This window comes from Arvicanthis niloticus, chromosome 6 (genome assembly GCF_011762505.2).
Source record: "Arvicanthis niloticus isolate mArvNil1 chromosome 6, mArvNil1.pat.X, whole genome shotgun sequence".
Lineage (NCBI taxonomy): Eukaryota > Metazoa > Chordata > Mammalia > Rodentia > Muridae > Arvicanthis > Arvicanthis niloticus.
The window spans coordinates 19,110,663-19,132,341 of record NC_047663.1 but is presented as its reverse complement, the minus strand read 5'-3'; the positions used below and the strand labels follow the sequence as shown (position 1 = coordinate 19,132,341).

The following is a 21,679-nucleotide window of genomic DNA, read 5'->3' as shown; positions in this document are numbered from 1 at the left end:
TACTCTCTTCTGGCCTTAGCAGAAAGCTACACATAATGTTCCCCACACCCACCCCCCGGGATTTACAGGCAGAGGAAGAGGAGGTGGAAAAAAAGAAGGAGGAGAAAGGATCTTGGTGCGTTGCTATCCCAGCACTTGGGGTATGGAAGCAGGAGGATGGGAAACTCAAGGCTATCTTTGGCTCTATAACAAAATGGAGGCCTGTCTGACTGCATTGTGACTGTCTCAACACTATACAACACAATACAGGGAGACCTGGCCACATAGTCCTTCTGATCATCGCCACCTAGTGGTGCATGTGAGTAGTGCAGGATGCAGCGTGTTCTGATGGCGGGGTGGGGGGCAGGGGGGCTCATCTTCATCCCTTTTTAGTAAAAGAAATCTCTTACTAAAGGTCTTTTTCTAAGACCTGTAGCAGGAGAACACCCGGGCTTGAAAGACCCAAGAAGACAGGCTCCCTCCCAGCCCTCTTGTCAATCCGATGAGTTCCTTCCTGCTTGGGTCTGGCAGGGCACTCTACCTCAACCACCCTTGCCTCAAAGCATAGAGAGAGTAGCTTTCCTGAGGTCCTGTTGCTCTGAGGTCTTCAGAAAAGACTGATGCAGGACCCTGGGATCAAAGGACTTATGGGACCAGCATGGTAGCCTTGTGGCTGTCACTCTCCAGGACCTGGGCTAGCCTAGAAGCTGAGGAATAAAGACTAGTGTGATTTAACAAATGTCCCTGCACTAGGTTCAGGGCTGGAAAATCTGCAGAAGTCTCACTGCAATCGTGGCCAGCTCCTGAGGCAGATGTGGACGTCCCAGTTTTATAGATGAGTGGCCTGGTGCAAGCTACCTGCTAAGATCACTCAGTAAGAAATGTCAGGGGAGAGCTGGAGAGATGGCTCAGTGGTTAAAAGCACTCTCTGCCCTTCTAGAGGACCTGAGTTTGGTTCACAGCATTGACATCAGTGCCTTGCAATCACCTGTACCTTCAGTTCCAGGGGCTCTGACACCCTCTTCTGGCCTCCACTGACATCCATGCCGGTGAATAAAAATAAAATAAAATAAATTTTAAAAAATGTCAGGGTTGGAATGTGGTCTCTGGATACTTGCCTTTTAATATTTTCAGTTGTGGATGAATATTACATTTATTTACAGTGTGTGTGTGTGTGTGTGTGTGTGTGTGTGTGTGCACGTAAGTATGCAGAGAACAATTTGTGGGAGTCAGTTCTCTCTGTTCTACCATGTGGTTCCAGGGATCAAACTTAGGTCCTCATGGTTGGTGTCAAGGGTCTTTACCCACTGAGCCATCTCTTCTACCCATGAACAAGTGTTTATTGAACACCTGTTATATCAGTCACTATTAGGTACTGAGGACACAAAACCTTCTCCCTCTTGAGGCTGGTGGGGATTGATGACTCACCATGATATATAGCTGTAAAGCGGCAAACAGAGAAAGGAGATGCTTACAGGTCTCTAATGGTGTTTATGGGGAAGATAGCACAGGTGGGCACTCAGAAGGGCTGCTGAGAAATGGTGACTTCAGAACAGCACTGAAAGATGGCTGACTAAACAAAGGAAAAAGTGGAAAAGAATATAGCACATGCAAAGGTCCTGGGGCAGGAAAGAACACAGAACATTTGGGGAACTGACGGGAGGCTGTTGCAGTCACAGCTCGGAAACCAAGGCAGTGTGTGACGTGCGTGCCTCACGGGGGCTTGAACAGGTGTGTGCTCTAACCAGAAGTGTTACTAAAAATGTGGAACTATCAATTCATACACTCTTCATGATACAATATAGAGTAGGTGCTGCGATTGTACCCCCATTCTCCAGATGAATACACTGAGGTGCAGAAGAGGTCAGTCTAGGTTTGAGTCAGGCAGTTTGGCTCCAGTGTCCTGCCACTACTCCTCATTCTGCTGAGGAGTGAGGAGGTGACTGAGGAGGGACAAAGGCTGAGCCTGGTGGGCTAGATCCAAGTTTGTGGTCTTATTCCAAATGTATTTAATATAAAAAACCATTAAATAACATTAAAATAACATTACTGGGGGATGGGGAACATGTGTTACAACAAATATCGTGATCAGAGGTCAAAGGGCGACTTTTGGAACTTGGTTTCCTCCTTCTGTACTCAGGTTGAAAGACTTGGCAGTAGACCTGAGCCACCTCACTGGACCCAAGTCTAAGGTTTAAGTGGGACAATAAGCTAACCAGGGCTGAGTTTTAAACTGAGTCTGTTTAGGAGAATAGAGGGGAGGAGACTGAGGACAGGGATAGGGAAGGTTGCTAAGTGGGAATCCAGGCAGACTTTAGCTCTCTAAACCAGGTTGATGGGGGGAAGAGAGTTGGCAAGGTGGGCCAAGGTTTTGGACATGAACGGGAAGTGAGTCTGCCATATTCCAAGGTTTTAGCTTGTCCATCTGGGGGACAACAGAGCCGTTTCCTGGGATAGGCAAACCCTGGAGGAAGACTTGCTTTGGGCAAAATCAATAATCCAGTCTTAGGCTGAGGTCTGTCGCGGGGCAGACATCATTGGTGCTGTGGCTGGCATCATCCTGGGAGCAAGGACGGGGAGCAGGGTCTGGCCTGAGAATCTTTTCTTTTCTTTCTTTCTTTCTCTCTTTCTTTCTTCTTCTTCTTCTTTTTTTTTTTTATAATACTTTGCTTAGTTTTTTTTTTTAAGTTTTATTTATTTGTTTGTTTTATGTATATGAGTACACCATTTCAGACACACCAGAAGAGGGCCTCAGACCTCACTGCAGATGGTTGTGAGCCACCATGTGGTTTCTGGGAATTGAACTCAGGACCTCTGGAAGAGCAGTCAGTGCTCTTAACTGCTGAGCCATCTCTCCAGCCCCTGAGAATTTTTTTTTCCCATGCTTGGCCAGAGATGAAAGGAACATGAAGGGACTAAGGGAGAGATGTTTCCAGGAGGACCTGCATGTCCCAGGAAGCCAGTGAAGCTGGAGACTCAAGGTGTCTATCAACACAAGTGTGTTGTTGCGTCCACAAGAGATTCTGTGGTCTGTGGCATGCAGGGGTTGAGGACAGTGGGTGGAATGGTGAACATGGACATCTTTCAAAGTCTCCTAGTACCCATATGGTGAAGGAAAGGACTAGGTTTTGCAAGTTGAACTTCATCCTCTACATACACATGCCCTAACATGCATGCTCCTTCTACACACATACACAATATATAAATAAATATAATTTAAAAAGTCTGGCTTTGAGAGTAGGTCTGGTTTTACAGAAGTGTGTGGTGGAGGGTTTCCTAGTGTGACAGTGACTGTAACATCTTCCCATGGGATCAGGTAGGTGTAGTAGTGGACACCACAGGTACCGTAACCTCCTCCATGACTGAAGTTTCCCAGTGGGTGGAGACCCGGCTTGGTAGGGGTGGTGACCTACAGCTCTCATCTGAGTCCTGCTGGGACATGCCCAGGGCTGAAAAAGAGATGCTTTGTCCTGATCTGTGCCATCTGTCAGGCAACTTTGGTGGTCAATAGAGCAGTCTGCATAGGATGGACAATGTGTAAGCTCACCCAGAGCTCCTGGGAGCTTGGCTGAGTCTGGATGTGGGGCCCATATTGTGGCCCTCATTCCTGTACAGGTGTCTGTCTTGACGGCCCCAGGTTGATCTCCCTGCTTGTATTTGCTGGTGGCTTCCACCAGACACAACAGCTCAATATGAGAGGACCCATGGAGAACTGTGGGTGTGTTTAAGGAACAAAGGCAACTTGTCATCCCCAGGGAGATGTGGAGAACTAGGGAGAGGAGGAGCTGTTCTGAGTCCCACTGTGGTTTCTTTCCATCATTGCTGGGGGCAGAGGCCACCCACCTGTGGAGAAGGAGGGAGGCAGACTGGGCTCTGAGGAGATCTAGTGGAAGCCGATGGTGGCAGACAGTACAACACCCCCCTTCCCAGGGTTGCTGATGAAGATGGTGGGGGAGGTCCATAAGTAACATGCAAGGGTCACCGTGGCACCTAGCAACAGTTGTGTACCCAAGAGGATGGAAACACACAGCTCATTGAATGGAAGCTCGAAGCTTCTCCCAAGTCACACTGAAGTCCGAGCCCCAGGGTGATGGTGTTTGGAAACAGGGCCTTTAGGAGCGACTAGGCCTAAGTAAGGTCATGATTGATGTTTTGATCCAAGTCCTTGTGTGGCAAGAGCAGACCTTTAGCTCCACTGCCGTCTAAGAACATGGCAAGAAAGTGCTGCTACCTGCAAGGCAAAGATGTCCTTATCCCACCTCACCGTGCTGAGCCTCAGCCTGAACATCCAGCCTCTGGCTTTGTGAGGAGTACATTTCTGTTGACTAAGCCACCCGGTCTGCAGCGTTACAATAGCAGCTGCATCTATGGAAGCCAATGTGGTCACAGAAACGCTTGTACAGTGGTGTCTGTCCTGACAGCCTCAGAGAGGGTAGAACACATGATCTTTCAGTTAGCAAATGGATTAAGAGAAGGTGGCAGGGGCTAGAAAGATGGCTCAAAGGTTAAGAGCATTGGCTGCTCTTCCAGAGGTCCTGAGTTCAATTCCCACCAATTCCCACCCACATGGTGGCTCATAACCATCTACAGTAAGATCTGGTGCCGTCTTCTGGCCTGTGGGCATACATGCAGACAGAACACTGTATACATAATAAACAAACAAACAAACAAACAAACAAATCTTTGAAAGAAAATGAAGGGAAGGAAGGAAGGAAGGAAGGAAGGAAGGAAGGAAGGAAGAAAGAAAGAAAGAAAGAAAGAAAGAAAGAAAGAAAGAAAAGGTGGCAGCTGAGCCTGGTGATGCAATGTCAGTGCTTAGGTGGTGGAGGCAGGACGGTCAGGAGTTCAAGGCCAGCCTCAGCTGTACACTGAGGCAGGATGTTATAGACAGGCTGAGGATCAGAGTAGCTTTCCACATACCACAATGCTCAACTAAGAGTCCAAGGTGTTTGTCAGGAGCCATAATGGGACAAGCTAATAATTAGTAGGTAATCATCCTGAAATGCTTGCCTTGGATTATTATATAATCTGCGACAAGTGAGCCCTTATTCAGCAAGGCTGTAAGGGACTTATTTTAGGAAAGATTCCTGCTATTAATATGCTTTTCCTATTATTAAACAAATATAACAATCACTAAGCAATAGCACACCCCTTTGGAGCAGATCTCTGCAGCTTCACGAAGATGTACTGTCTTGTGGTGATGCTATATAGACAAATAGATGACTTCTTAAGTCTTAATGATGATCCTATAAGAATTCCTAAAATTATATCAATGATTATTAAGCTCTTTTATAGTGGGACTGCTATTAGGTCCCTTTTCTGATAGTCAAAACTGCAATGAGAACTCTGCCAGTCTCCCAAGTGTCATCAGTTAATTGCTCTTAGATAGTAACCAGACTTTCTCCTGCTCAGAGCACATTCCAAGTGGTTGTAAAACAATTAACCAAAGGTCACTAAAAGGGAACTAACGATTTATTATAGGTGCTGGGATAGAAGATAAAATACTGCCTGGGTTTATCTATACAAAACTTTACTAATTTCTTAGTTATAGTTTTAACCCTTCAGTGAACCTGGGGAACTAACTAGACAGGTGATGGATGTTTAGCCAGATAATTACTCCTAATGGATATGCATGTAAACATTCTCTGTTGTAAACTTCTATTTCAATTTATGATTTGATTTTTGGGGTGAACTTGTGATGAACTTTGTAACATGTGATCATGTACTCTGAAGAATGTATAAGTGCTGAAGACAAAGACAAAGAGTGAGCCGTTCGTCCCTTCCCTTCCTCTTCCCCTGCCTAGAATTTTTTCCCTTAGAACTTTTCCCTTATTAGAATTTTTTCCTTTTCCCCACTTAGGATTTTTCCGCTTCTCCCCTTAGATAGCTTTCATAGGAAACTTTTTACACTTAGTAATAAACTCTATAATAACTTCTCTAAGTGTCTTTTCTTCCTGCGACCTCAGACTAGAAGGCCAGCAGACTTAAATTAGAGCCCAGCAGTTCCTGCTGAGATAGAACAAAGGCCACATTGCCTAATCCTCTGCTGTTAGGCTACAGGTGTTAATCACCTAAGCCTGCAGTCTCTTACCCTCAGAAGAAGGTTTTAGGACTTTTTAGAAGTTATCATCAGCACTTCAGTACAGGTCAGAGAGCCAGAAAGCCCTGAGACCCTCAGACTTTAAAGCCATCACCAGAGTCTTGCTCTGTGCCCCTGCCACTACCCTCTCCGGGCCAGGAGGCTACTGGCAGGTGTTTAAGCTAGAAGCCAGTCTCCCAGGCTATCATCAAAGTACATTTGCCAAAGTAGGAGAATAAACATTTTATTTAACAGTTAGTTATTAGCTTGCCTTAGAACTTTAAATATATAGGTGTACAGCAAGAGGCCTCCATTTGTTTTCTTCTGCGCCCTGCTACCATCAGGGCCGGGCTTGCATCAGCCATACTCACTGGGCCCCAAGCTCCAGAACACATGTGTAGAACCCCTGCCCCAGAGCACAGTGCCTGGCACATGAGGACACACAATAAATACAGACCGCATGAAACCAAGGGAGAAACCCGTGGGAAAGGCTGCCATAGTATGAATGCTCAATAAATATTAGCTATTATTGTTTGTTGAGTCAGTGAGGGTGGGTGGAGCTAGGGGCTCAGGTCCATTAACTGAGGTGGTGTGTGCATGAGGGAGGAAGCGGGCAGCTGACACACAGGTTCAACTGTTTGCCTAAGGCTGTGATCTCCCAGACAGGCCTCTCCTAGCTCTGCTTGGCAAGTGGGTACCAGGTAGGCATCCAGCCAGGGTGCAGACAGCAGCTGGGGCTTCTATTTATGCTGTCCCCACCAAACAGCTGTGGTAGGTTCCCTGCTGCCTTCAGGGGCCCCCAACCTCTAACTTGCACAAAGTGTTCCAGTGTATCACTCTGGTCTACCTACAGGCTGTACTGCCCCAGTGGGGCTGGGGCATCACTTCCTCCTCTAGAAGCTGGGCTTGCTGTGGGGATAGCCTTTGCAGGGAATCAGACCACCTATGGATCCCAGAACTAATTTGACTTCTGCAAGCCCTAGATCCCTGGAACCACGTGGAGTAGGTGCAGGGTTGGCATGTGGTTAGTATGAAGAACTTCTGTAGAGAACGGGTGTGGCCCAGGGAGAGAGGGAAACATAGGAAAAGGTCTCAGGTGGCCTGTATCAGGGTGGCACTGGAGCGGAAGGATGAGGAAAGCAGTCAGTGGCCAGAGCTGGCGGCCAGGGTCAGTCCTCCCCTGGCAGCAGAGACAATGTCAGTAGCTTCTTCGTGACCTCCTGCATAGCACAGGGCCTACAGGGTCTCCACCAAGGCCTGACCAGGTGCAGGCCTGAGGAAACCAGAATGCCTTCACCAAATCCCTTTCCCAGCTGGGGTGAAGTTGGGGGACTAGAAAACAAACATACAACTCCTGCCCCCAGGCCTATTCTCACATCCACACACTAGGTGGCGCTGTAATCGAGGACAGGGCCTTAAAGAACCCCTAAAGGGGACGTGAGACGGAGAAATCACATTTCATGAACTGCCCACCAGGGGTCAGCATACCCTCTGAATCGAGGGGTGTTGAAGTCACAGTGCAGCGGGGTGGGAAGCGGAGAGCCTCAGAGGAGGTCCAGCCTCACGGCCTCCAGCTAACCCAGGGTCCACAGTCAGTGCGGTGGGAAGATGTCCGCGCAATGATGTAGGATGAGCTCCACCACTTGGTTCTGGAACACCATGGTCATGGGCATGCTGGCCTCCTCCGTCTCAGGCCGCAGCAGCGTGGGACCGAACACTATGGCCACATTCTGCACAGACATACGGTTCTGCTCGCCATGCTCGATCACCCTGCATGTGGGATTGGTGAGATCAAGAGGTTAAAGGTTGGAGGGTCTCTCAACACGGGCTCCAGCCACGACTAGCCCCTCTTCTTTTGCCCTAGGAAGTATGGCTTGCTCACCGGCACAGATGCTGGATGAGCAGTCGGAGCGTGTCATGGTTGGGAGCTGGCAGCGTGCGCACCAGGTCACGCACACAGCGGCTGCGCTGGGCTGGGTCCTGCAGCTCTTGAGTGAGAGAAGGAATCAGAGATGGTCTGCTGGCTGCGACAAAAGCGGGCCAACCTCCCTATCCCTCCTCTTCCCAAGCCACTCACTGATGGCTGCTATGAACTGGTGGAAGTGCGAGAAGGGGAAGAGGGGTTCCGGCAGCTCTCGGAAGAAGAGCTTCAGGGCACCTGTGATTACGTGGACATCTTCCCAACGCCCATCGTCCAGGTCCAAGCGTTCATCTGCGGCAGGCCAGGGGTGATTGAGAGGCAGTCAGCACCCCCTTGTGCCTTCCGGCCCCAGGGCAGGGACTGGGAAAGGGCCTCACCGTGATCCACCTTATAGCGCAGTTTCTGGATGGTGGCCAGGTTCCCACTGATGCGGTAAAGCCCGTCAATGTCCAGGCCTGCGGGAAAGGAAATGGCTGACCCTGGAAGGACTGGAGTCCCTAACGATTTCTACTCAGAGTTTTCCTACTCAGAGTCTTTCCCGCTCCTTCTTCTTGATCCTGTTCTCACCAAGGGGTCTCTACCCTTGGCTTCCTAAAAGCTGGTCACTGGCACGCTGCCTTGTTTGCGCATGCGTACATACCCCGGGCTTCGACGGTGCGGATGCATTGCTGCACGAAGCGTGGCACAGGGCTCCTCTCGCGCTCACACAGTTGAGCCAGCGCGCATCCAAACACCTGGTCTGGGGGAGAGGTTGGTCAGCGCCGCCCAGCCCCGCGCCACCTGAGCCCGGATCCAGGCGAACTGCAGATACCTTTGATGTAGCCCTTGTCCCGCAAAGACTGCAGAGTGGGTCGTCTCTGTAGGAATTTACGGAGCTTGTGCCGGACCCTGCTCAAGTCGCTTTCCAGGCCTCCAGGGCTGAGCGAGGGTGAGACTGCCACAGACCAAACTCAGTCAGCAGGTGGAGGTGATGGTATTGGCCCTAGACTTCAACCAGGCCATCACTTCCCGCCCCTCAGCGGGGAGTCTTTGGGTCGCCTTCCCACCTGATCCCATCGCACACCTGCATTCGGTCGCACATCCTCCTCCCGCCAGCTTCCGAGGCGCTCACTGGACCCAAAGTCAGCACTGCTGGGCTCACCTTCCTCAGCTTGGAGCAGGTCTGCAGACTGGAAATCAGACAACCTCAGAGAAGCAAACCCTGGGGCGGATTGGGGCCGCTCCGGAGCAGTGGTGGCTTGGAGATGCCCCAGGAAGAGCCTGTTTTCTCTTGTCTGTTTACTGTCCTGGGAATCAGACCTTCCACCTTCCCTGACTGCAGAGTCCTCCAGAAAACTGCAAAGTTATTCTCTCCTCTCCCTTTCTTATCCTGGCCACCTCTAGCCTCCTCCCAGTTCCTCAACTGTCTCCATCCCACTAGACTGCAATTCTACGAGCATCCACGATTGCATCCCACTATGAGCGTGCAATTCACATTTAGGCCAGATGACTGGTGATCATGCCAACCTCCTGCTTCTGGAGTCCTACAACCGAAATCTATACCCAGTGCTAACCCATATAAAATTAAGAGACAAATATTATCAGGCCATTGCCATATAAATAGCTGTTGATTTTTGTCGGAGCCCAGAATCAAACTCAGGACCATTTGCGTGCTAGGCAACCCCTCTGTCACTAAGCTATATGCTCAACCCGCAATTGGCACTACTGGGGCTGTGATTCAAGAGCAAAGCACTTGTCTAGAAGACGTAGGGCCCTTGAATCCAATCTGTTCGAGCTTTTACCTTCTAGTTGTAGCTGTCATTCCTGTCTGGTTTCTGAGAACCAATTTCTGAGTCTGGCTCCCTCCCTCTCTCCCTCCCTCCAAATGGCAAGTTTCTTCAGGTTGTGCCTGCCCCCTCCTGTAGAGTCCGGCAAAACCAGCCCCAGAGCTGGTGTCATGGAGTTCTCTGTGCATAGCTGAGGGTCCTGCACAAAAAGCCCAAGCTCCTCCCCATCAGCCCCGGAGAGTCCAGGCTCTGCCTACCAGCTCCTCGATGCCTTCGGCAATGGCTTTGTGCCACGTGCTGATGATGGCTTCTGAGTCATGCTGGATCAGGTACTCTGAGCCATCTCGACTTCGAAGCTGGAAGGACACAAGTCACTCAGTTCCCTGTTCCTTCATCTACCTTGGGAGTAAGCTTAGAGAGTGTGTGTATGTTTGTGTGTGTGTGTGTATGTTTGTGTGTGTGTGTGTTTGTGTGTGCACTGAGAGGGAGGTGACCTGACCCTGCCCTAAGCCACTCAGAGCCTAATAGAGCAAAGGCCACAAGCCAGGCCCAACTCTTCCTCTTTGTTTAATGTTGTGGGCAACAGTGTTTACTAAAGTGAGGTCCAGTACATTTGAATCACTTTATGGGCATACAACTCATAGTTACAGAACAGAGTGCTTCAGGGCTCACTGCCAGCCACAGAACACAGCAGGCCTCCCCCCCCCCCCCCCCCAGGGCACAGGCAAACAATAGAAAATCCCTATGGAAGGTCCTAGCTGCTGGAACAGCAATGGGGAAAATATGCAGGGCGGAGCAGAAATAGACCATGGCTGGCTTGTGGCTGATCCCAGACACCCGGAGGCCTGGAGTTTCACCAGCTGCAATGCCTGGCTTTAGAAGTATACATCTGCCTTGCCCTTTGGTCCAGAGAGAGGCAGACAGCATAATCTGGCTCACACAGAGAGGGGACAACTTCTAGAATGAGAGAAAACTGTCTTTAGGTTGTTCTCCTTTTAAAATTATAACTAAGAGGCTGGAGAGACAGCTCAGCTGGCAGTTATGGGCATTCATTGTTCTCGCAGAAGACCTGGATTTGGTTCCTAGCACCCACAAGGCGGCTCACAACCATTCAGTTCCAGGGAACCCAATACCTCTTTCTGACTTCTGTGGGGTACCAGGTGCGCGAGCGCACACGCGCGCGCACACACACACACACACACACACACACACACACACACACAAAGGCAAAACATTCACATATATAAACTAAATAAATCTAGAACCGAATAAAGCTGGGAGAATCATAAGAACAAAACATCTGGGCTCCCTGTAGCATGTCTGGCCACGCTTCTGAACTTCCTTATAATTTGCTTCCTGAAGCAGTCCTAAAGTCCCAGCTCGGATTCTGTGGAGCACTTTAGAAGGGCACTCATCCCTCTAGACCCCAGGTTCATAGAGCTACACATTAGAAAGCTCTTTGAGAACCAATGATTAGAGGGCTGGAGAGATGGCTCAGTGGTTAAGAGCACTGATTGCTCTTTCAGAGGTCCTGAGTTCAGGGAATCCATGTCTCTGCTTTCCCATCATGGGATTACAAGCAAGTGCCACCACACAAATGCTTTTACATGGGCTCTGGGATCATCAGATCCTCCTGCTTGTTCAATAAGTACTTTACTGACCAAGCCATCTCCTCCGCCCTCCCTCCCTCACTGCCTGTGTGTCTTCCTTGTGTTCTGCCTCACAGCTTTTAAGGACTGTCAAACCCCTGAACACTGAAGGGTGTGGTACTAAGATCTTGCCAGAGTCTTCTTGCTCTACCTGCTGGGGAAGCCAGACCAGCTTGTCACTGTTTTATTTGATGGAGATCCAATAAAAACCAGAATCTGGGCTCCGGCCCATGAAAGCAGGTTCCTGGTTCAGCCCATCACAGTGAGCAGCTAGAATCAGAGTCCCTGGTCTCAGGCTGAGAGGAAGAAAGCCACTCTGAGGATGGCCTCCTCTCTCAGAGACTTGCTTCTTACCCTCAGTGGCGAGGGCTATTAACTCTGTTCCCAGGTTGGGGACTTCAGACTGCACAACACCAGAAGCACCGGTCCTAAGACAAGGCAGCCCTGTCTTTGAGTCTTGGGAACTCCAGCCTTCCTTTCCACAGGCCCCCCGTTGCTAGGCCCCATCCCCCCTTGCTGGGTCCCATCCCCTAACCAACAGCTCACCTCTAACACATTCTTCTTGCTGGATTTGTCTTTGGGGGCCCAAGAGAGAGAGGCCCCCTTCAGTTCGACCGTATATTCAGGGGTGGAGAGTTTGGAAGGCTGCCTCTGTAGAAGGAAGGAATGAAGGAAGCAAAATTATACGGGGCATCCACCCAGGTGGGCTTGCTACAGCCCCTGGTTCTGACACACCAGACCACTGGTGCATCTTTGTCCTAGAACCTGCTGGCAAGCAGGAGGGAAGAGAAGGAAGGAGCCCAACCCCCGTTCTGTGAGCAGGTATCCTAGGACCCAGCCTCCCTGCTCTCCAGACTGGAGCTGAGCAACCCCAAGGACAGTTCTTCAGTCCTAAAGTGGTGGGAATTGCTTGTACAGGGGTGAATTTGCCATCATTGTCTTCTGTACTTGGGGACCCATCTTTAAGACCAGAAAAAGAGCAAGTGTCCTCTACTCAGGGGCAGGTCTCACCAGGCCGCCTGCAGCTGAGGTCTTTGAATCCTTGAAGAAGGTCAGGACCCCGCCCTCTAGCACTGTCCAGGAGGCGCTCCAGTGTTTCTTCCTGAGTAAGGAGGAAGTAGGGGTGGGTGGGGCTTAAATTTGCTGGAGGACTCATTGAACCCAAACACACAGTAGGACACAGAGTTTTAAGAACATAGCTTGGGGTACTGGCTTGAGAGGGCTGGATTCCCACCTCAGAGAGTGGATAGCCAAGGAGACTTAGGTTCCTCTTTCCTCACAGGACCTAGTATGAAGTTGCTACCATGAATAGTAAGAGTGTGGCCCTATGGGAGTCTAGCACTTGGCTAGGGGAACTTCACCATCAAGGCCCACCCTTCCAGGGTTGGGTCTGGACAGGCCCTCACCGAAGTCTCTTCCCTTTGTCTACAGTCTTGGTCCGATGGAGTACTCCTGCCTTGTCCAGGGTCTTGATCTAAGAGAATGGAGGGGAAAGGGAATAATTATGGGGGGAGGGGGGTCCAAGCAGGAAGGGACAGAAGCTAGTATCTCCTTGGTTGGAGGTTCCCCATAGGCTAAGCCGGAAGCTCACTGAACCGTGTCAACCGCCCAGCTGCTGGGAGGGAGGGTGATGTCCTTATAGAAGTAGGCACAAGATTACTCCAGGGCTTCCCTGCTCTCTCTACTCTGGGGCTTACAGAGAAGGAGGGCTATATTAGGCCTATCCCCGAACCCAGACTCCATGGCCCTTTCCCACCTTCTCCTCTGGAGGGCTAGCCTGGGCTGGAGTATCACTATCCTGGCTGGATTTGCGGACACTTCGAGGAGCAGGGATCGGGACCTGGAGAGAGATATGTAGTCACCTATCATTCTTTCTACCCCCCCCCCCAACCCCCTTAGCTGTCTCCCTTCCCAAGCTGGTTACCTGGGGCAGCTCCCACTGAACAGAGGAGTCCTCTGGGTTGTAGAAATATGGCTTCCCCGTCTGGTCCTCCAGCCTTACCCACTGTGGACAAAGGGATGGTCAGGGCCCTCAGCCTAGAGTCCAGGATGGTACTAAGGGCTGGAGCACGGGACTTAGTGTTGAATGGCATGGGGTGTTCACTTTAGACTCGAGGGGAGGTCCTAGTGTGAAAGTCCAGGGAGGGAGTGACAGGGAAGCAGTCTAGGTCTGTTTACTAGAGAGGTCCTACCTGCTCTTGAGTGAACTGGTTGGTGTAGAGCATCTTCTTGTCCGGGGTAATTTGACAGGACCAGCCAGGGGGTGCAACCAAAGGAGAAGTGGGGCCGGGATCACTGAAGGAGCCCACAGGAGAATAGTCCTCTTCGGGGTAACTGGCCAGTAATTCGGGGTAGTCTGTTTCAGGAGTCGGGGGCTGCAGGGATGAAAGATGGAGTCAGAGGTTCTCTGTCTCCTGCTGCCCCTCCCCGCCCCCACACTTTACTCTCTAGTCATTTGGGCCAAGAAGCAAGAAAAAGTCAGGGGCCCTCAGAGAGGACTCTGCCCCTACTCTCTGGTCGACAGAAGCAAGAGGTGGGGTTAGCAGTGCTCAGAGGCGGCCCCACCCCCATTCTTAGGTTCCTGATTAGCATGAGAAGAGGTCAAATTTGTTCAGTAATGCTCTCCCCCAACTCCCTACCCCCTTGAGTGCCCGCACATACATTGTCCTACCCCTATCTTCTGATCCCTGAGAAACAAGAGGTGGGATTAGAGGCTCTTGGGGTGGCCCCGTCCCTCACCCTCTGCTGCCCGGGGCTTCTCGGGCTCAGACTGGGTTGCATCTCCAGTTGTTCCTGGGGATCTTCCTGCAGCTCCTCGGTTTCGTCCTCCCAGGCCGTCTCACCGGTCAAGGAGTTGTAGAAGAACACCCTGCGGCTCTCCTCATCCCAGTACTGGCCCCACTCTGTCTCCAGGCTTTCCCCGCTGCCCACAGAGGCCCGGGAGGTGGCCGGGCTGGTGGTGCCTTCAGGTGTTTCAAAGGGTGACTCCCAGGTGGTCACGCCCGTGTCGGGGTTGTAGTAGTAGGGGCGCCCAGTGCCCACGTCCGTGTGCGTCTCCCACACCGGGCTGAGCCGAGGAGGAGCTGCTGCAGAGCGCGGCGACGTGGCCCGAGGTTGCCTCTCTACGTTGGCATACACTGGTTCCGGGGTGTCGTCCACCTGCAGGAGCCGAAGGAGACGACTTTTAGGGCAACTCCAGAGTCACATAATGTGGCCCTGCACATTTGCAACCTGGGCAACCTTCAGCGAGCCCTGGTACCTCTCTGGATCAGTTTCCCTGAGTAGAAAATGTGTACTTTGCCCATCCCAGAAATTATGGCAAAAAGAAAAAAAAAATCATGTTTTTGAAAGTGCTGCGTGTCAGTTTGTTTATCGTATAACAAGAACTCAGGTCTTTGCCTTTACAGAGGAATCTGCACTTTAGAGAAAAGGCGAAACGTCAGCAGGGACAGACCAGTGACCTGGGATCAGTTCTTTAGTGTGTCTCATTTGGGGTCTTCCGGCATTCCATGGGCACACTGAAGGCGCATGCACACCGAGTGAGCGGAGCAGCCAGATGGGCTGGGCTGGAGAATTAAGGCTCAAAGCAAGGAGTGGTCCCTTTCCCCACAAAGGACTGGGGCAGTTAGGGTTTCATCTGGTTAGTCACGGAAGAGAGCTCACGGTGTGATTCACACTTTCTGCTTCCCTGATGGTGGAGGGGCAAAGTCTCAGCCCTGAGAGGCCATCCATCACCTGCCTGGGCTTGGGCTCTCCTTCCGGCCACTCCTTGCCCCTAGCTTTGAACTTTAAGCTCTAGTTGCACTGAAGTCTCGGTCCACACGGGAACCTCAGCAGGTTCAGTGCATTCAGCTCCTTTGCAGCCAGCCTGTCTGTGTCCACCTCCACCTGGCTCACCCAGCTGACTCCCAGACCTCTTCCTAGATCCCTCCAATGTTCCCACCACAGCCCAGGAATGACAGACAACACCATTATCAAACCCAAGCCGGCAGAAATGCACCAGGGACTGATAGTTGTCTAAGAACCCTGGATGCTCCCAGCAAACAGTATACCTCAAAAAGCCAATATGGGTGGGCTATGGAGAACTCACCCAGCATGCAGGGAACTCTGGGTTTGACTCTAAGCCCTGCACACCACCAGGTACATCAGGCAGTACACTTCTGTCACTCAGAAGACAGAGGCAGAACCTCCCCAGTTCAAGGTTATCCTTGTCTATGTGTGGAGTTCGAAGCCAGGGTGGGGTACATGAGACCCTGTCTCAAAAAGACCAAAGCCAAACAAAATGCAGACAATGGAGCTACCTGGGCAGTGTGATTATAGGGGCTATGCTTTGATAAGGAAGGGTGTTGGGTAATTGAATCCTAGGCCTCAAGTACAAAAGGCAAATGGGTACTCGTCCACTGAACCCCAGATCCAGTTCTTTTTCTATATATGTAATAAAATAAAATCATCACAAATGATCCTCCTTGGCTGAGACACCTGTGTAAGAGAAACATGATCGACTCGACCTGGATTCTCCCTAGGATTTAGGAAGAAACATAAAAAAAAAAAAAAAAAAAAAAGAAAAAAATTACTCATTTGGGGTTGGAGAGATGGCTCAGTCGTTAAGAGCATTTGCTGCTCTTGCAGAGGTCCTGAGTTCAGTTCCCAGCATCCACATGGTGGCTTCTGAACCTCAAACTCCAGCTCAAGCAGAACCCATTCCTTCTTCTGACCTACTTGGGCATTAGGCACACACGTGATGTATGTACATACATGAGTGTTTATACTCACACACATACAAATAAATAAATCTTACCCCCCAGCCCCAGTTATCCATCCTACAAAAATTGTTCTGCTTTGTTCTGTGGCAGGAAACAAATGGATATAAGTCCCTGCTTGGTGAGATCGGCCTCCAGGGTGCACACACAGGCGTGGTAAGCGCAGCATGCCGTTGTTGGGCACTGCTGAGAGAGATGGCAAAGCCAGAGGGCTCTGCAGTTAAAGACACTTGATGCCAGTTTGAACCTCAGCACTCTTTTACCGGAGGGAGAGGACTGACTGCCCAAGTTGACCTCTTACTTCACACGTGGGATGTGGTGTATACGATCATGTGTGCATCACGTGGGCACCCAATAAATAAATAAAATATAATAAAAAACCCCCTGAGGCACTGTGAGACATTGAGGTCGCAGTTTCATCAAGTTGGCCAGTTCCGAGGATGCAGGTGGGTTGAGCCCACCAATTCCCTCCTTTATCCCTTTAGGATTCTGTGGTGGAGACAGACCTCCCACTCACTTCTCCTTTTCCCTGACCCCAAACCTCATGTGGCATCCTGTGTTTTGGCTACATCAGGATGCTCCCCTACCTCTTCAGAAGACGGTACCTAGCCACTTCCTTGCCTTTCCTTAGGCTATTCCCTTGGCCTGACTTCCTCTCTCTCCTTTCCTTTTCATTTTGACTTTGCTTCTTGGGGAGCCTCAAGTCACAGCCTCTGGAGAGAGGTCTAAGCAGCCCATCACAAGGCATTCTGCCTTAGAGGTTGGGTAGCTGACCACCTGCCTGACTTTCTTTCTTTCTTTTTTTCTCCCTTTCTTTCTCCCTTCCTTTCTCTCTCTCTCTCTCTCTCTCTCTCTCTCTCTCTCTCTCTCTCTTTTCTTTCCATATGTATGTGGTATGCGTGTGTGTGCATGCACACATGCAAACACACACACACACACACACACACACACACACACACAACGTGTATGGTCTGAGGTTGACATTGGCTTCTTCCTCCACTTAACTCCACATAAACTTCACCTTATGTATTGAGGTGGGATCTCTTGAAGCCAGAGCTCATTGAATAGGCTAGTCCAGTTAGCCAGCTTGCTCTAGAGATCCCCTGTGTCTCCCCAGCATTGGGGTCACAGACAGACTTCCATGCCCACTTGGCTTTTACATGGGTACCAGAGATACAAACTCGGGGTTTCGTGGTTACACAGTGAGTGCTTTACCCACTGAGCCATCTCCCTAGTCCCAGGCATGCATCTCTTGTGAGTACGACTCAGGATGGTGTGCCCAGTGCCACCGGCCCCCTTCAGGTGAAACACATAGCAGATCTACTCAGACACTGCTTTATAGACAAGTCAATTCCCTGGCAAATGCTGGAAACAAACACATACACACAGAACAGAATGTGAGAAAGGATTTACTGGGGATAAGGCTTTGAGCCACAGCACCCAGGAGATTTCCCAGGATAGGACAGAAACTGTAATGACAGGGAACAGAGAAGACAGATATGCCTCCTGCCCTACAGCTGGACGCACCAGGGCTGTGGCCTTGCCTATTCCAGGCCTGGGGTTGGAGGGGGTCCATGGGTGATGGGGAGATGCCATGATGCTGGGCTCTTTGGAGCAGGGATTTATGCTTGTCAGGCTACTGGAGCCAAGAGGGGTATCAAAAACAGGACACACCAGCAGGTATGGGGGATACTGAAGAGAGGGAGAGAGGTTTAGGTCCCTGGAGTGACGGGGCTATCACAAGAAGAGATGATACAGAATCACGAGGTGGGAGCGGGAAGCATTAGGAAGACAGGCTTGCCCCAGAGACACCAATTGCTTGGGGTGGAAGAGAGGGACCCTCGTAGAGGCAAGCAGGCAGAACCCACCCCTCTGAAGTGGTCTGCAAGCTGCACTTTATGTATTTCGATGCACATGTGGCTGTTCTCGCTGGTCCCTCAAACTCTGGATCTCTCCGTAGACTCCCCACACCTCCAACTCCAGTGAAAGGCTAAAGGAGCCTTCCTTTGCTAGCACAGTTCCGAGAGACTCTCATTGCTTCTGGGCTGCATAGGCCTTTTCATTGTGTTTTCAGGGGAGCATGGCAGGTGCCCACTCTGGAGACCCACATGCAGCCATAGCCTAAAAATAGTATCAAGGGCTCCTAAGTTGTAACCTCTAGGCTCAGGAGTGGTGAGGAGGAAGAGGCCTCCTCACCTCAGGTCAGAGAACTGAGCCAGCTGAACTTCCTGATGGTCCTGCGCCCCCTGCCTCCAAATCCCTCCCCTTGCCCACAGTAGTGGAAGCCCTGTCTCTCTTGCCCCAAGCTGTGGATCTCAGAACTCTGTCTGCCCTTCCAAGGATAAAAAGAAAAGAGACAGAAAAGACCTCTGAGAAGAATGTCTCCAATCCCCACCCCCACGTCCTGTTCTGAGCTTCTACAGTCAGCTCCTAAGAGAGTGAGGTGCAGGTCTGCTGCAGCTCCAAACCCAGAAGGCCGTCCCCTCTGAGGCTGAGCCTGCCCCGAGCCCTTCTAACTCACCTGTGCCCGCAGGGCCCGGGTCTGCCTCCTGGCCAGTTTTGCAATCATGTCCACCATCCTGGGCCCCCTCTGAGTTGCTGGGATGGAGCCTGGGAAAGCTTAGGGGGGTGGAGCCCAAGACCACAATTCTGGGCTGGTACAGGGCAAGTGGGAAACAAGAAGTTGCCTCGAGATGGCGGGAGGCTGAGACTGTGGCTGGTTTCCTGTCAGGGCTGCGGAAGTGCCTGAGACAAAGTTGCCTGATGGGTGTGGGGTGGCGCAGGTTGGGGTGTTTTCATGTTTCCTGGCCTCCACTGGCTGTCCCCCAACACCCCTGTGCTCAGTGCTCTGGTGACATGGGGGATCTACATCCCAGCCCCAGACGCAGCTCAGAGCAGCCTGTACCAAACCGCTCATGTGTGTAAGTCATGGGAGCTGTGGAAGATGGGGACAGGTGGAAGGAAACCCTGAGGAGAGGGCTTCAATCCGGGCTAGCCTAGGGTACTGAGGCTCCTGCGGCAGACACAAGACAGTGAGTGGCTGTGGACTCCCCGCAGGCCCAGGAGGATGTGAAGGGAAAGAGGAAGGCTGTGGAAAGAAACGTTTCAGATGAGGAAGGGGTTTGGACACATGTGGTATGGGGAAGTTGGTGTCTAGACTCTGAGAACCAAGAGAACAGCAGGGGCAGTGACCACACCATGGAGCTTCCCACTCGACCACCTGGCTCTGTCTCCTCCAGACTTGGTTACCAAGGTACACTTGCCCTCTTCCTCTTGGGTGGCCACACGCACGCACCCATCCCCATAGATGTCTCTACATCTATCTGCGAATCCGCTCATCTCCTCGGAGGACTGAGGGAAAGAAGGGAGGGCAGCAACCAGCTCCTTTCTTCTGACTTCTCCTCCCTCTGTCCCCTCATACAGGTGCACACTCCAATCTCAGCCACACACAGAAGACCCAGCATGCCCTGGGTGAGCAGCTATGGCTCCAAGTCCCTGGGCCCCATCTTGTCTGTCCTGCCCCTCCCCAGGTGCTTCCTCCTGAACTTGTTTCCAGTTTAGACTCTGACCCCTGCTCTCCCATTTCAGAAACCCCGGAGAAACAGAATGTAGGATTGAAACACTTGGTGAGAGCGCAGGAGGGCCGAGGCTCTGTGGTCCTCGGCCCTGTCAGTACCCACGTCTGAGCTCCACCAGCAACCCAGTCCCCAGGGTACATGGTCCACAGTCGGCTCCCAGGAAGCCAGTACTACTCTGGGTGCGCAGGCTAGCTCTCAGGCTAAATAGTGACTTTCCTTCTCCCAGCAAGCTGAGGTGACCACAGCTGGTGCCCACAAGCACACCATGCTGAGAGTTACACAACAGGAGGGCGCGGAGCCACCTGCACAGACCAGCTGCCAATCACCCTGTCTCCCTTTCCAGGCCTCACCTTCAAAACCCTCCTAGGAAGGGGAGGGGGAAGGGACAGGACAAGGGGAAAATCCTGCCCCCTGGTTGAGAGGCAAAATAAATGCCTCCAATTCCAGCACTCAGGGGACTGAGGCAGGGCTGTAAATTGGAAGGTAGCCTGGAATTTGTTCATAGTAGCTTCTTGGTCATTTAGTGAGAATTTATCTCTAAAGAAAAACAAAAGAGAAAGAGACGTGGGAGGGAGGGGAAAAGATACACAGATAGAGAGATGGGTGGGGGAGGGAGTGCACAAATCAAATCCTGGGCCAGGAACTGGCCTCCATCCTCTCTGAGCCTGCCTGCTCTTGGCCACCCAAACTGGGTGGAGAGACAGCAGGAAGGAATGTGCTTTTTATCTCAATGTTGTCACACAGTGGGTCCCTTTTTATCTCAATGTTGTCACACAGTGGGTCCCTTCCCTACTACATCTTCTGTAGGCCAGTGACTGAGTATCCCTGTGTATCCACCCAGGCCAGCTGAGAGCTACATGCTCAGTACTATTCAGGGGCCAGCCAGGAGCGGAGCCATAGACAGAGCACTTCACCGCTATCTGTGGTGACTGCAGTCCCAGGCAGGTGCCCATCTCAATGGACTTGGGGCTGAATTATCTTGATAAACACAGAATGAATATATCCAGAGGTGTGGGGGGCTAGGTAGGCTCTGCTTCAGCGTCTATCTGTGCACTGCCTGGAATTTCTGGGCCCTAGTTTCTTTAGCATGAGGCTGCCCTCTTCTCCACCCCCAGGGCTGGTTTCTGTGAAAGCACAGCTGGCCACTGGGTTCCCACACCCACAGGGCCCTGGGGAGAAAGCTGGGTGTGCTTCTGCTTTTCTGATTCTAGGTTACACATTGGGCACCCTAAGCACCAGACTCTGCCCCGTCCTCTGGATGACCTCCTGGAGCTGCCTGCTGGGCCTGCTCCTCCTGGGTGGGCAAGATCTGGGCGTGGCTCCTTCCTGGCACATACTAGAAGTGGTGCTGGCAGAGGGCCTGCGGAGCCCATCAAGGAAATTCTGGGCTGCCCAGTGGAGGCTGTGGTCTTGAGCCAAGCTGCAGAGTAAGAAAGTGTGACCAGGGGCTGCCTTTTACCCACACGCCCCTCAGACTTTTCTCTCATTTTAATGCAGAGCATGGGGGCTTCCTGTTCATGCCAGCTTCCCTAACCTGGGCCTGTAGAGTCTCCACTGGCTACAGAGGACTCACCTCCAACCTCTGTCCACTCCTCTTTTTTAATCATCCTGGTCCTGATGGTGCTTTATAAACTTGGTTTCTCTATCGTGTGTGTGTGTGTGTGTATGTGTGTGTGTGTGTGTGTGTGTAACAGAGAGAGACAGAGAGAAAGACAGAGAAAGACAGTGACAGAGAGACAGATGGATAGACACACACACACACGGGTGTGGGCTCACACAGAGACAGACAGAGAGAAAGACAGACTCGCACAGAGACAGACACACACGCTCACACACAGAGACAGACAGACACACAGAGACAGACACATGCACACAGAGACAGTAGACAGAGAGAGAGAGAGAGAGAGAGAGAGAGAGAGAGAGAGAGAGAGACTCATACACTTCCCT

The 21,679-nt window shown here is 51.4% G+C and overlaps 1 protein-coding gene across 4 annotated transcripts in view; it reads right to left on the bottom strand.

The window, feature by feature from the left end:
* Window positions 1-6,286: 6,286 nt before the first annotated feature.
* Arhgap27 (Rho GTPase activating protein 27) overlaps window positions 6,287-21,679 on the bottom strand; it is a 30,590-nt gene continuing 15,197 nt past the window's right edge. For 3 of the 4 annotated variants that reach the window (XM_076935675.1, XM_076935676.1, XM_034506605.2), the window contains 15 exons: window positions 14,134-14,553; window positions 13,587-13,769; window positions 13,319-13,399; window positions 13,151-13,234; window positions 12,801-12,868; window positions 12,406-12,496; window positions 11,941-12,045; window positions 10,003-10,101; window positions 9,043-9,148; window positions 8,791-8,913; window positions 8,620-8,718; window positions 8,357-8,434; window positions 8,136-8,270; window positions 7,941-8,046; window positions 6,287-7,828 (listed from right to left, as the gene is read on the bottom strand). In XM_076935675.1, coding sequence (XP_076791790.1) covers window positions 7,651-7,828; window positions 7,941-8,046; window positions 8,136-8,270; window positions 8,357-8,434; window positions 8,620-8,718; window positions 8,791-8,913; window positions 9,043-9,148; window positions 10,003-10,101; window positions 11,941-12,045; window positions 12,406-12,496; window positions 12,801-12,868; window positions 13,151-13,234; window positions 13,319-13,399; window positions 13,587-13,769; window positions 14,134-14,553 — 1,956 coding nt within the window. In that variant the 3' untranslated portion in view covers window positions 6,287-7,650. Of the gene's footprint in view, window positions 7,829-7,940; window positions 8,047-8,135; window positions 8,271-8,356; window positions 8,435-8,619; window positions 8,719-8,790; window positions 8,914-9,042; window positions 9,149-10,002; window positions 10,102-11,940; window positions 12,046-12,405; window positions 12,497-12,800; window positions 12,869-13,150; window positions 13,235-13,318; window positions 13,400-13,586; window positions 13,770-14,133; window positions 14,554-18,675; window positions 19,243-21,679 lie in introns of all 4 variants that reach the window. The other variant, XM_076935677.1, reaches the window with a different exon arrangement.